The following is an 11,160-nucleotide window of genomic DNA, read 5'->3' as shown; positions in this document are numbered from 1 at the left end:
CATGGGAGAACGGCGACCTGGAGGGGACTAAGGGTGGGAGGGTCAGTGGAGGCGTTATATATCTTGAGGCTACTTGATGGTAGCACACACAGCTCTTTTTTCACCTGCAGGAGGTCTAGGGGAAAAGTTTCTGCTTCATTGCCAGAGGTAACTTATGATTGTGCGAGAGGAGTTGTAAAAATTATGACGCTTTGAATTGCATGCACAGAGAGAGAGAGAGAGAGAAAGAGAGAGAGAGAGAGAGATTGGGCGAAGGAGAAAGGGATGGAAAGAGAGTTGGATGGATGGAAAAAAGGATGGAGGGAAAAATTGAGGGACGAAAGGAAGTACAGAGGAATGGAGGAAAGGAAAGAGAGACGAATGGAAAGGGAGAGGGAAAGAGGTGGAGAGAATGGTTGAGGGGCTGAGGGAATGAGGGAAGGATGGAGGGAATGAGGGAAGGAAAAGGGTCTTGAAGGAAGGAGAAAGGGAAGAATGGAAGGAAAAAGAGTTGGAGAGAAAGACTGAGGGAAGAAGGGAAGGAGAGAGGGAAGGAGGAAAGGAAGGAGAGGAGGAGGGAAGGAGGGAAGGCAAGAGAGGAGGAGGGAAGTATTGAAAGACTAAGAAAATAAGGATGGAAGGAGGGAAGGAGCAAAGGAGAGAGAAGGACGGAGGGAAGAAGGGAAGGATGGAAGGAAGGAAAGAGGGATGAAGGGAAGGAGAGATGTGGAGGGAATAAAGAGGGAAAGATGATGAAATAAAGAATGGAAGAAAGAAAAAGAAAGAAAGAAAGAAAGAAAGGAGGAAGGAATTAAGGCCAGATGAAAGTGAAGGAACGGATAATGCCCTGTCACGAATGGAAAATTTCAGACATGTCGCAAATTATTACTTTCCTTTCTTCTCCTTTCATTTCATTTCATTTTTCCTTTCTCATTAGTATTCTGTCACTCTGCCCTATGCTATCCTATTCTCTCTCTCTCTCTCTCTCTCTCTCTCTCTCTCTCTCTCTCTCTCTCTCTCTCTCTCTCTCTCTCTCTCTCTCTCTCTCTCTCTCTCATACGTGATCTCTCATCCTCTTTTCCTCTCCTTTTATTTCCAATCCCATTTTCTCTCCCCACTTCATTTTTTTTTTTCATTTAATTTTCCCTCGTATCATCTTTGCTTCTCACCTAATACCATCCCTTCTCATTTTCCCTTCTCTCCCGCATATTCTTTTCTTTCCCTCTCATCCTCACTCATCTCATCATTTTCCTTTCCTCCCTATTCATTTCTCTTCCTCTCTCACATATTCTTTTCTTTTATTTTCTCATTCACACTCATCTCATCATTCTCCTCTCCAACTTCCTTCTCATTTTTCTTCCACACTCAGCACTCGTGCCTCTCATTTCATCCTATCACATCATATCCCTCTGCTGTTCCTCCTCACACTCCCTACCAGCCTCTCGTTTCATCCTATTACACCCAGTTCTTCTCCTCCTCCTTCTCATACCTCACAAACCAAAGCTACACCAGCCAATTACCGCCTAACACCCGTCTGCTTATTTCCCAACAGGCGCCTTCCTCTTCCCTTACCTCATCATGCTGGCGGTGGAGGGCATCCCGGTGTTCTATCTGGAGCTGGCTGTCGGGCAACGCCTCAGGAAGGGCGCCATCGGGGTCTGGAACCAGGTAAGTTGCTGTTAGTGTTTGTAGTGCGGGGGTGTTCTCCGGTGTGTGTGGTGGGGAAGAGTGATGCGTGTTTGTAGGGTTGTTTAGGGTTATATGGCACCAATGTGAGGGGATTATATAGTGCTTCGAGGGGTGTTTGAAGGACCTAGGAGTATTGTAAGAGGGTTTAAGTGTTTTAAAAAGGGTCTAAGAGTATCTAAAGAGGATTAAGGAAGTTTTAGGGTGTTCAGGAACGTATGTCATGTTTGTGGGATTGTTAAGGGATATATGGCATCAATATGAAGGGATTATAGTGCTTTAACAGGTGTTTCAAGAATGCAAGAGTATTGTAAGAGGGCTTAAGGGTTTTAAAGAGGGTCTAAGAATATTTAAAGAAGATCAAGAGAGTTCTAAGGTATTTAGGAAAATAAGTCATCGAGATAAGGGTTTCTAAAGTGTGTTTGAGGGAGACTAGCAGTATTTTAACAGAATCACAAGACTTTAAGATGTTTAAGAAAGTAGTACATATGTTATCAAGATAAGAGTTTCTAAGGCGTGCTTGGGTAAGTTTAAATGATCTAGGAGTATTTAAGGAGAATCTAAGATCAATCTAAAACTTTCTGGAATGTTTATAGTGGAGTTTAAGGATCTGGGAATTATTTAAGAGACTTCGATCGTGTTTAAAGAGAGTTAATACATTTTTCAAGGTACTCGGGTAATAATCAATAAAATCAACTGTAAACGAGAACTTTTTTGCACACAAGTAAGATGACATAACAACAGAATAATGTTCAGGGTAAGATAAATGAAGGTTCCAAGTCTCCCAGAAGCTACAGGTGCCCTACAGGTGTTGATTCGCCCTGAAACACATGCAACAGGTGTCCCGCAAGGCTCCTCAGGTGTGCAGGTGCCGCCAAGGTGTCTGAGAGAGTGTGTCTGTCTCCCTCCACAGGTGTCGCCCTACTGCGGTGGCATCGGTGTCGCTTCCGCCTTCGTTTCATTCAACGTCGCCCTCTACTATAACACTATCATCGCCTGGTGCCTCTACTACCTCGCCGGGGTGAGTCTCCTAAGCTCCTAACCTCCTGAAGTCCTATACACCCCGCCCTCTCTCTCTCTCTCTCTCTCTCTCTCTCTCTCTCTCTCTCTCTCTCTCTCTCTCTCTCTCTCTCTCTCTCTCTGCTTCCAATGATAAACTTGTCCTCCCCCAGATGTTCCTTGCGTCTTCCCAATATTGTACTGTTCTCCATCTTTCTCACATCATTACATCCTTTTATAATTCTCAGACCATTATATCCTTCCCTTCCATCCTTCTTAGATCATTACATCCTTTCCCCTCAGCCCCATCAGTGCACTCCATCCTTCTGGTCCATCCTTTCCAGCCTGCACCAGCCCCACCAGTTTATTCTATCTTCCTGTCTGACTTTCCCATCTTCACCGTCCTGTCCCGGCCTTTCCAGCCTGCACAACCACATCAACGCACTCCACCCTCCAGTTTCGTCCTTTCCAGTCCTCCACATCCCACTCCATCGTCCTACTCCGTCATTTTCAGCCTCCGAAGCCCCCACTTCATCCTCCCACACCATCCTAACCCCCAAAAACCCCTACCGCCCACTCCATCATGTAGCCTCCACAGCCCACTCCACGCTGCCACTCCACCTTGCCACTCCATCCTCGTGAACCACTCTTGAACTTCTATCGGTCCTTTTACAGCCGCCAATTGCTTTCAAGAGCGTCCATTAGCTCTCCAAAACCCCCTCCTTCACAAATCTCTGTCGCTCTAACAAACCTTCGCTTGCCCTCTCCTGCCTTTATGGTCTCTCAGCCTGCCTCCACCGCCACCGCCCGCTTCATTACCGCTCGCCAGCCCTTACGGGATTCTCTTTCCACCAGCCATTGTGTTTTGGGAAAGTAAAAAGGGGAGGTAATGCTGTGTATGTGTGTAAGTGGGTGTATTGTTAGGTTCTCTTACTTTCTTTTTCTTTCCTTTTCTTTTCTTTTAATCTTTGCCGGCGTAATTCTTGGGTGATTTTTTTTTAGTTAACTTTTCCTGCTACGCTTTTTTTTTTTTTCTTGTTAACCTTGATACCACTGTGATGAAATTGTTTGGTTGGACATAAAGATGATAAAAAAAAAAGAGGTTAATTTGATTTTTGCCAAGTTGCAGAAGTACATAAGAACATAAGAAATAAGGGAAGATGCAGGAAGCCACCAGGCCTACACGTGGCAGTCCCTGTATGAAATATACCTACCTACTTCCACGTACCATCCCCATCCATAAACCCGTCTAATCTTCTCTTAAAGCTCCCTAATTTCTTAGCATTAACAGTTTTATTACTGAATCCGTTCCATTCATCTACCACTCTATTTGAGAACCAATTTCTTCCTATCTCTTTCTTAAACCTAAATTTTTCAAGCTTAAACCCGTTATTTCTTGTTTTGTCCTGGTTGCTGATCCTAAGAATTTTGCTTACCTCCGTCCTCCTTGTTAAAACCCTTATACCACTTACAGACTTCTATCAGGTCCCCTCTTAACCTACGTCTCTCTAAAGAATGTAAATTTAACAGTCTTAATCTCGCCTTGTAAGTAATACTCCTCATCCCCTGTATCCTTTTAGTCATTCTCCTTTGTACTGATTCTAATAGACCTATATCCTTCCTGTAATGTGGGACCAGAACTGCACAGCGTAGTCTAGATGAGGTCTGACCCGCGCAAAATATAATTTTAATATTACTTCGGGCCTTCTACTTTTAACACTCCTAAAAATTAATCCTGATGCCCTATTTGCCCTGTTTCTGGCCTCTATCCATTGCTTTCTTAGACGGAATTCAGAGCTAACTATAACTCCTAAATCTTTTTCGTACTCTGAACCTACCAGAGTTTCGTTGTTTATTGTGTACCTACTGTGTGGATTTCCTCTACCTACACTAAGTACTTTGCATTTGTTGATATTAAACTGCATTTACCATCTGTCCGTCCATTCGTTCATCCTATCTAAATCTGCCTGCAAGGCGATGGCATCCGACTCTGACCTAACTAATCTACCTTTCTTTGTGTCATCCGCAAATTTACTAACATCACTACTAATTCCACTATCCAAAGGTATACATCCTGTTCTTGGTCCGAACACGGATCTAACCCACGACATCCGCGTTATTAGCACGGCGCTCTAACCAAGTGAGCTAACAGGCCGTTTGATATATATATCAAAAACAACAATGGCCCTAATACTGATCCCTGTGGCACCCACCTAAGTACGTTTCTAATACACTGTAGTACAAAAAGTGTCGCTTAAAAGTTGTAGGTGATTATGGGAAAGACTGACTACCACTGAAAGGGTTAATGTTCGTGTGTGTCTTGAGGGTTTGTGTGAGGCACCAAGAGTTGGTGTGTGCTCACAGTGGCGCAAGCATACATGTTTTCATAATGGTATTGTCCTGCGGGTGCGTGCTCTCCTGCTGTGCTGCACTTGTCCTGACACGTGTCTCCACAATGGTACGCTCTTCGAGGCCTGTGTTGATTGTTTCCTGCTGTTATCTAGTTATCATTCCATTATCTGTTTTTCATGTATCAAGAAAGCTTTTTAATCTTTTACATGCAAAGAAAGCCAGTGAAGGACAAAAAAAAAGAGAGTTGCCGCTCCAAAAAATAAAGTAAAACTGGAAAAAAAAATTCAGGCTTCTGAAAAATATTAAACAGTGAGTTAGTGGTAATATTTTTCCGACTCAGTATGAAATTGAGAGTTGCGAAATATACAAATTACCATCATGCAAATTATAAATCTAAACAACAGTACAACAACTACAACAACAACAACAACAAAGGGCAGAGAGGAGAGGCAGGCGCGAGTATCAAAACAAGGCGAGCAAAATATGAACAGAGGACACCACACCACGCAGCGACAAAGACTAAGACCACACCAGCCACACTAGACAGTCACAGAGAACATGAACTGGTGGCGCCCTTAGCCTCCATCACCCTGAACCTGTACTTTTAAGTGGTTACTTCTGAATAATTAACATATCAAAGGGACCTCTGTTTTCTTTTTCTGTTACCACGCCGTCTTTCGAATAAATAACATGTATATCAGTAGGAACAACGTTTTCTTTTTCATCACCACATGAATCTCAGTAGGAGTCACGTTTTCTCTTCCAAAATCACACCGTTTTCTGAATAACAAACATATATATCAGTACAAATAATGCTTTCTTTTTTTTATTTTCCATCACCAAGCTGTCTTCAGAATAACGAACTGAAATGTACCTCAGTAGGAATAATGTTTTCTTCTCTATTACCACGTCCTCCCGCAGAGTTTTCGCAGCCCCCTCCCCTGGACTGACTGCCCCAAGACTTACTACACCAATGGCTCTTACAAGGATGTGAAGGAATGCGCGGTAGGTAAAGACAGGGGGTGGGGGACTCTCTCTCTCTCTCTCTCTCTCTCTCTCTCTCTCTCTCTCTCTCTCTCTCTCTCTCTCTCTCTCTCTCTCTCTTGGTGTGGTATGCATGCGTGATGTATTGTTTGATTATTCGTATGTATAATGAAAGTCTAACATGGTGTGGTGTGATGGTATATGTAGTGTGATGTTTCCTTGTGTTCTTCCTCTTCCTCCTCCTCCTCCTCCTCCTCCTCCTCTCTTCCCTTTCCCTTCCTCTCCTCAACTCGTTCTCTTCACCGTACTTATCTTCGTCTCCTACCTGTTCCTCCCTTTCTTTCTTGTTTTACCCTCTCTGCTTCTCTTCCCATCCTCTTCCTCCTCATCCTCCTCCTCCTCCTCCTCCTCCTCCTCCTTACTCACCTAATCTTCCCTTCACTATAATTTGTCTTAATATGAACCTCTACTTTCTTCATCATCAACAACCCAAGCAGGGACTAAGATATCTGTTGTTGTTTGTTTTCCTTCGTATGTTCCTTTTTTCTATTCTCCCTCCTCCTCCTTTTCCTTCTAGTCTTCATTTTCCTCTTCCTCCTTTCCCTCGCCCCCGTCTTCCGAATTCTCTCAGTCTTCCTTTTTCCTCTTCCTCCTCTCCCTTGTCCTCGTCTTCCGAATCCTCCTAGGCTTTATCCTCCTACTCCTCCTCCTCCTCCTCCTCCTCCTCCTCCTCCTCCTCCTCCTCCTCCTCCTCCTGCACGTCACCTCAGCACCCAGGCACCGTTCAGCCAAGGAGGACTCGTGGAAATAAATAACAGGACTTTCGCATTACGGGACTGCAAAATTTCCCTCAGGACTCATAAAGGAAACAAGTGATCGCAGAGTAGGCGAGTAGAACGATCCTCCCTGCTGCTGCTTCCCCTGCTTGCCTTGTACTGGTGAATACAGGCTGGCTGGCTTACTGACTGGCTTACTTATCTTGGTGGAGGAAGAGAAGGAAAGCTGGGGTTGGTTATGTTTGTGATGGTGGTGGTGGTACTGGTGGTGGTGGTGGTGGTGGTGGTATTTTATCCTCCAGAATAGTAGGTGATTAACATTGGCGCCAAATAAGCAGTTAGATATTATTGGTGATGCGTGTCGTAACCCGGAGAAACACCAAGAGGAGATAGGACACGAAAGAAAGGATATGCGTCTACAAGAACGTAAGAAGAAAATTAAGTTAGAAAGAGGAAATGCATATCCTTCCTTGTTCTTCCGTGTCTCACCTCCTCCTTGAGTCACGACATGAGTGATTGAGTGACTGAATGAATGAATGAATACCGGTCTCTGTTTGGCATAACACTCGCAGTAATATAGGTGTTCCCGGCCACCCAAAAATGTAAGTGGAATTTTAAACCTCCAAAAAAAACGTAACTGAATACCTTGGTATTCAGTTACGTATGTATATGAATCAGTAAGACCAATGCTTCTTTTGCCTTCTTTATCCAGCGCACGTGGTTCCAAGAATAACAATGTGTAGCAGTAGTAATAGTAGTAGTAGTAGTAGTAGTAGTAGTAGTAGTAGTAGTAGTAGTAGTAGTAGTAGTAGTAGTAGTAGTAGTAGTAGTAGTAGTGGCAGTAGTAGTAGTAGTAGTAGTAGTAGTAGTAGTAGTAGTAGTAGTAGTAGTAGTAGTAGTAGTTGTTGTTGTTGTTGTTGTTGTTGTTGTTGTTGTTGTTGTTGTTGTTATTGTTGTTGTTGTTGTTGTTGTTGTTGTTGTTGTTGTTGTAGCAGTAGTATATAACAGCAGCAATAGTAAAAGAAGTAGTGCTAGTCGTAATAGTAGCAGTAGCAGCAGCAGCAGCAGCATTACCAGCAACAGTGGTATCAGCAACAATAGTACATACTCCTCGCATCCCCCCGCTTCACTCCCCTCTCTCAAGCCTCAGTCCACAACCCAACCTGACGCGCCTCCTCTCTCCTTCCTCCCGCAGAAGAGCAGCCCGACGGAGTACTTCTGGTACAGAGACACACTGGACATCTCGCCGGACATCAACCACCCGGAAAAATTCAACTGGAAGATCGCTCTGTGCCTCATCATAGCGTGGGTGCTCACCTACCTCTGCATGGCCAAGGGCATCGCCTCCTCCGGCAAGGTGAGTGCCGCTGGGGAAGATGGAGGAAGGAAAGAGGAAGGTGGAGGCAACGTAAGGTAGACGTAGTTGGAGATAACGTGAAGTGGGTGGAGGGAGGAAGAGGTATTTGGAGGTAACGTGTGGTGAGTGGAGGTAGGAAAGAGGGAGCTGGAGGTAACATTAGGTAGATGGAGGCAAGAAAGGCAGTTGGAGGTAAGAAAGAGGAAGATTAAGAAAGGGAAAAGGGATGAAAGTAAGAAAAAGATAACTGGAGGTAACGTGAGGTAGGAGGAGGTAGGAAAGAGGAAGCTGATAGTAACGTGAGGTAGGTGAAGGTAGGTAGGAAAGAGACTAGGGCTTAAGAACGTCATCAACCTCCAAAGTACTGTAAGAATTATTGACGTGGAGAAAGAGGAGGCAAAACAGACGGAGAACAGGTTAATTTCGTCTTTTTTTTCAGACTACAAAAACATTAAGAGAGTTTAGTACAAAAATAAATGTATCTAAACAACTGTTGGTGATCAAAGAAAAACTGTGTTGCAGTGAGAAGGTTAAAAGATGGACAATACTGCAGAAGAGAGAGAGAGAGAGAGAGAGAGAGAGAGAGAGAGAGAGAGAGAGAGAGAGAGAGAGAGAGAGAGAGAGAGAGAGAGAGAGAGAGAGAGAGAGAGAGAGAGAGAGAGAGAGAGAGAGAGAGAGAGAGAGAGAGAGAGAGAGAGAGAGAGAGAGAGAGAGAGAGAGAGAGAGAGAGAGAGAGAGAGAGAGAGAGAGAGAGAGAGAGAGAGAGAGAGAGAGAGAGAGAGAGAGAGAGAGAGAGAGAGAGAGAGAGAGAGAGAGAGAGAGAGAGAGAGAGAGAGAGAGAGAGAGAGAGAGAGAGAGAGAGAGAGAGAGAGAGAGAGAGAGAGAGAGAGAGAGAGAGAGAGAGAGAGAGAGAGAGAGAGAGAGAGAGAGAGAGAGAGAGAGAGAGAGAGAGAGAGAGAGAGAGAGAGAGAGACTGCGAAGATAAGATGGTGGAAAACTGGAGCTTTGTGGAGTGTTGGTGAGAGAATGGAGGAGAAGGAAGAGGAGGGGGAGTCCTAAAAGAGGTATGAAGGTTAGGCTGGGGAGGACGAGGTGTTAAGAATGTGGAGAGCGTGTTAAGAGGACGTGAATGTATGAGGGAGGCGTGACAGAAGCTTGGGAGGGAGAGTGGAGATGGTGTGAAAAGCAGAAGGTGGAGAGGTTTAATGGAGAGAAGGGAGTGAAGCTGGAAGGGGGTATCTCTCTCTCTCTCTCTCTCTCTCTCTCTCTCTCTCTCTCTCTCTCTCTCTCTCTCTCTCTCTCTCTCTCTCTCTCTCTCTCTCTCTCTCTCTCTCTCTCTTTCGACCTGGGCTCTGATGAGAAGGGACGATCGTAAAACCAGGGAAGGAAAATGAGTTTCTATCCCTCGACTTTTTCCCTTGCACTTTTCATCCTCTCTCCACACACACACACACACACACACACACACACACACACACACACACACCTGGGCCGCATCATCATTTACTAATCAAGGTAATCACATTCTCATTTTCACCTCATTCATTCCACGCAAGAATAAATCATAGAAGCATTAAGCACTTCCGCCTTCCCTCCCTCCTCCTCATTCACACCCCACCTGCCCTTACGTTTCCAGGCGTTTCCGGGTCATACGCACCACCTACTGAACCTAAGACTCCACCACCTGTTCTTAAGGTTCTCATAATGGCGCCGGAGATTCTTAGTGATTTAAAACACCTGTCCAAAAAACCTTCACTTTCACAACTGTGATTTCCAAAACGTCTTTATTTTGACATCAGTGATTCCCAAAATATGTTTAATTTGATATCTGGTATACTCAAACATCCTTAATTTTGCAGCTGTTCTACCCTATAAGATCTTTAATTTGGTACCTGTTCTACCCAAAAACACTTCTAATCTGACACCTGTTCTTCACCAAACACCTTTAATTTGGTACCTATTTTATCCAAAACATCTTTATTTTGCATCTGTTCCACTACAAATGCTTTTAATTTGGCACCTGTTATTCCCAAAAGCACCTTAAATTTTGCACCTGTCATAGCCACAAAAAAAGTTCAATTATGCAACTGCTATTCCCAAAACACCTTTATTTTGTGACCTGCTATGCCTAATACACCTTTAATTTCACACCTGCAGTATTCAAAACACCTTTAATCCTACACATACTGTATCGCAACACTGTTCTTCCTCTGCTCTCCTTCCTAAATGAAAAACAATACTGAAAATTAATAAACTAGTGATGGAGTACTCAATGACGTATCGTTTCCTAACCTAATCTAACCTAACTAACCCACGGCTTTCCTTCTTCTGTTCCCTATCGTATAAAATCATTAAACGAAAAATAGTACTAAAAAATAATAGATACACAAGGAATGGAGTACTCAGTGGTGCATCTTTGCTTAATTTAACCTAATCTAAGCTAACCTAACCCACGGCTTTCCTTCCTCTGTTCCCTATCGCATAAAATCATTAAACGAAAAATAGTACTAAAAGATAATAGATACACAGGGAATGGAGTACTCAGTGGTGCATCTTTGCTTAATCTAACCTAATCTAAGCTAACCTAACCCACGGCTTTTCTTGCTCTGTCCTCTTTCGTATAAAATCATTAAACGAAAAACAGTACCAAGAATTAGTTGATAAACAAGGAATAGAGTACACAGTGATGCATCTTTACTTAACCTAACCCAACATAACTGTCTTGGCACACGTCTTTCATTTCTCTCCCTTCCGTAGAAAAATATAAAATCAAACTAAAAACCGTAAGAAAAATTAAGAGATAAACAAAGAATAGAGTACACTATACCTAATCTAACCTAACCTAACCTAACCTAACCAACACCTTCCCTTTCTCTCCCTCCGTTAGGTAGTGTACGTGACAGCGCCCTTCCCCTACCTGGTGCTGGTGATATTCTTCGTGCGCGGCATCACCCTGCCAGGAATGGAGGATGGACTCAAGCACCTCTTCACTCCGGACGTGAGTAAACCAACCCACCAACACCAACC

At 43.9% G+C, this 11,160-nt stretch overlaps 1 protein-coding gene across 1 annotated transcript in view; it reads left to right on the top strand.

Annotated features, from left to right (window-relative positions):
- Positions 1-11,160, top strand: part of LOC135104544 (sodium-dependent neutral amino acid transporter B(0)AT3-like) — a 76,996-nt gene that overhangs the window by 40,888 nt on the left and 24,948 nt on the right. Inside the window, exons 4-8 of the mRNA XM_064012118.1 lie at positions 1,532-1,647; positions 2,579-2,686; positions 5,938-6,021; positions 7,972-8,133; positions 11,021-11,131. Of these exons, the coding sequence (XP_063868188.1) occupies positions 1,532-1,647; positions 2,579-2,686; positions 5,938-6,021; positions 7,972-8,133; positions 11,021-11,131 (581 nt within the window). The remainder of the gene's footprint in view (positions 1-1,531; positions 1,648-2,578; positions 2,687-5,937; positions 6,022-7,971; positions 8,134-11,020; positions 11,132-11,160) is intronic.

The sequence above is a fragment of the Scylla paramamosain genome, chromosome 10 (genome assembly GCF_035594125.1).
Source record: "Scylla paramamosain isolate STU-SP2022 chromosome 10, ASM3559412v1, whole genome shotgun sequence".
Taxonomy (NCBI): domain Eukaryota; kingdom Metazoa; phylum Arthropoda; class Malacostraca; order Decapoda; family Portunidae; genus Scylla; species Scylla paramamosain.
Note: the sequence above shows the minus strand (reverse complement) of the source record. Positions and strands in the feature narration are given on the sequence as shown.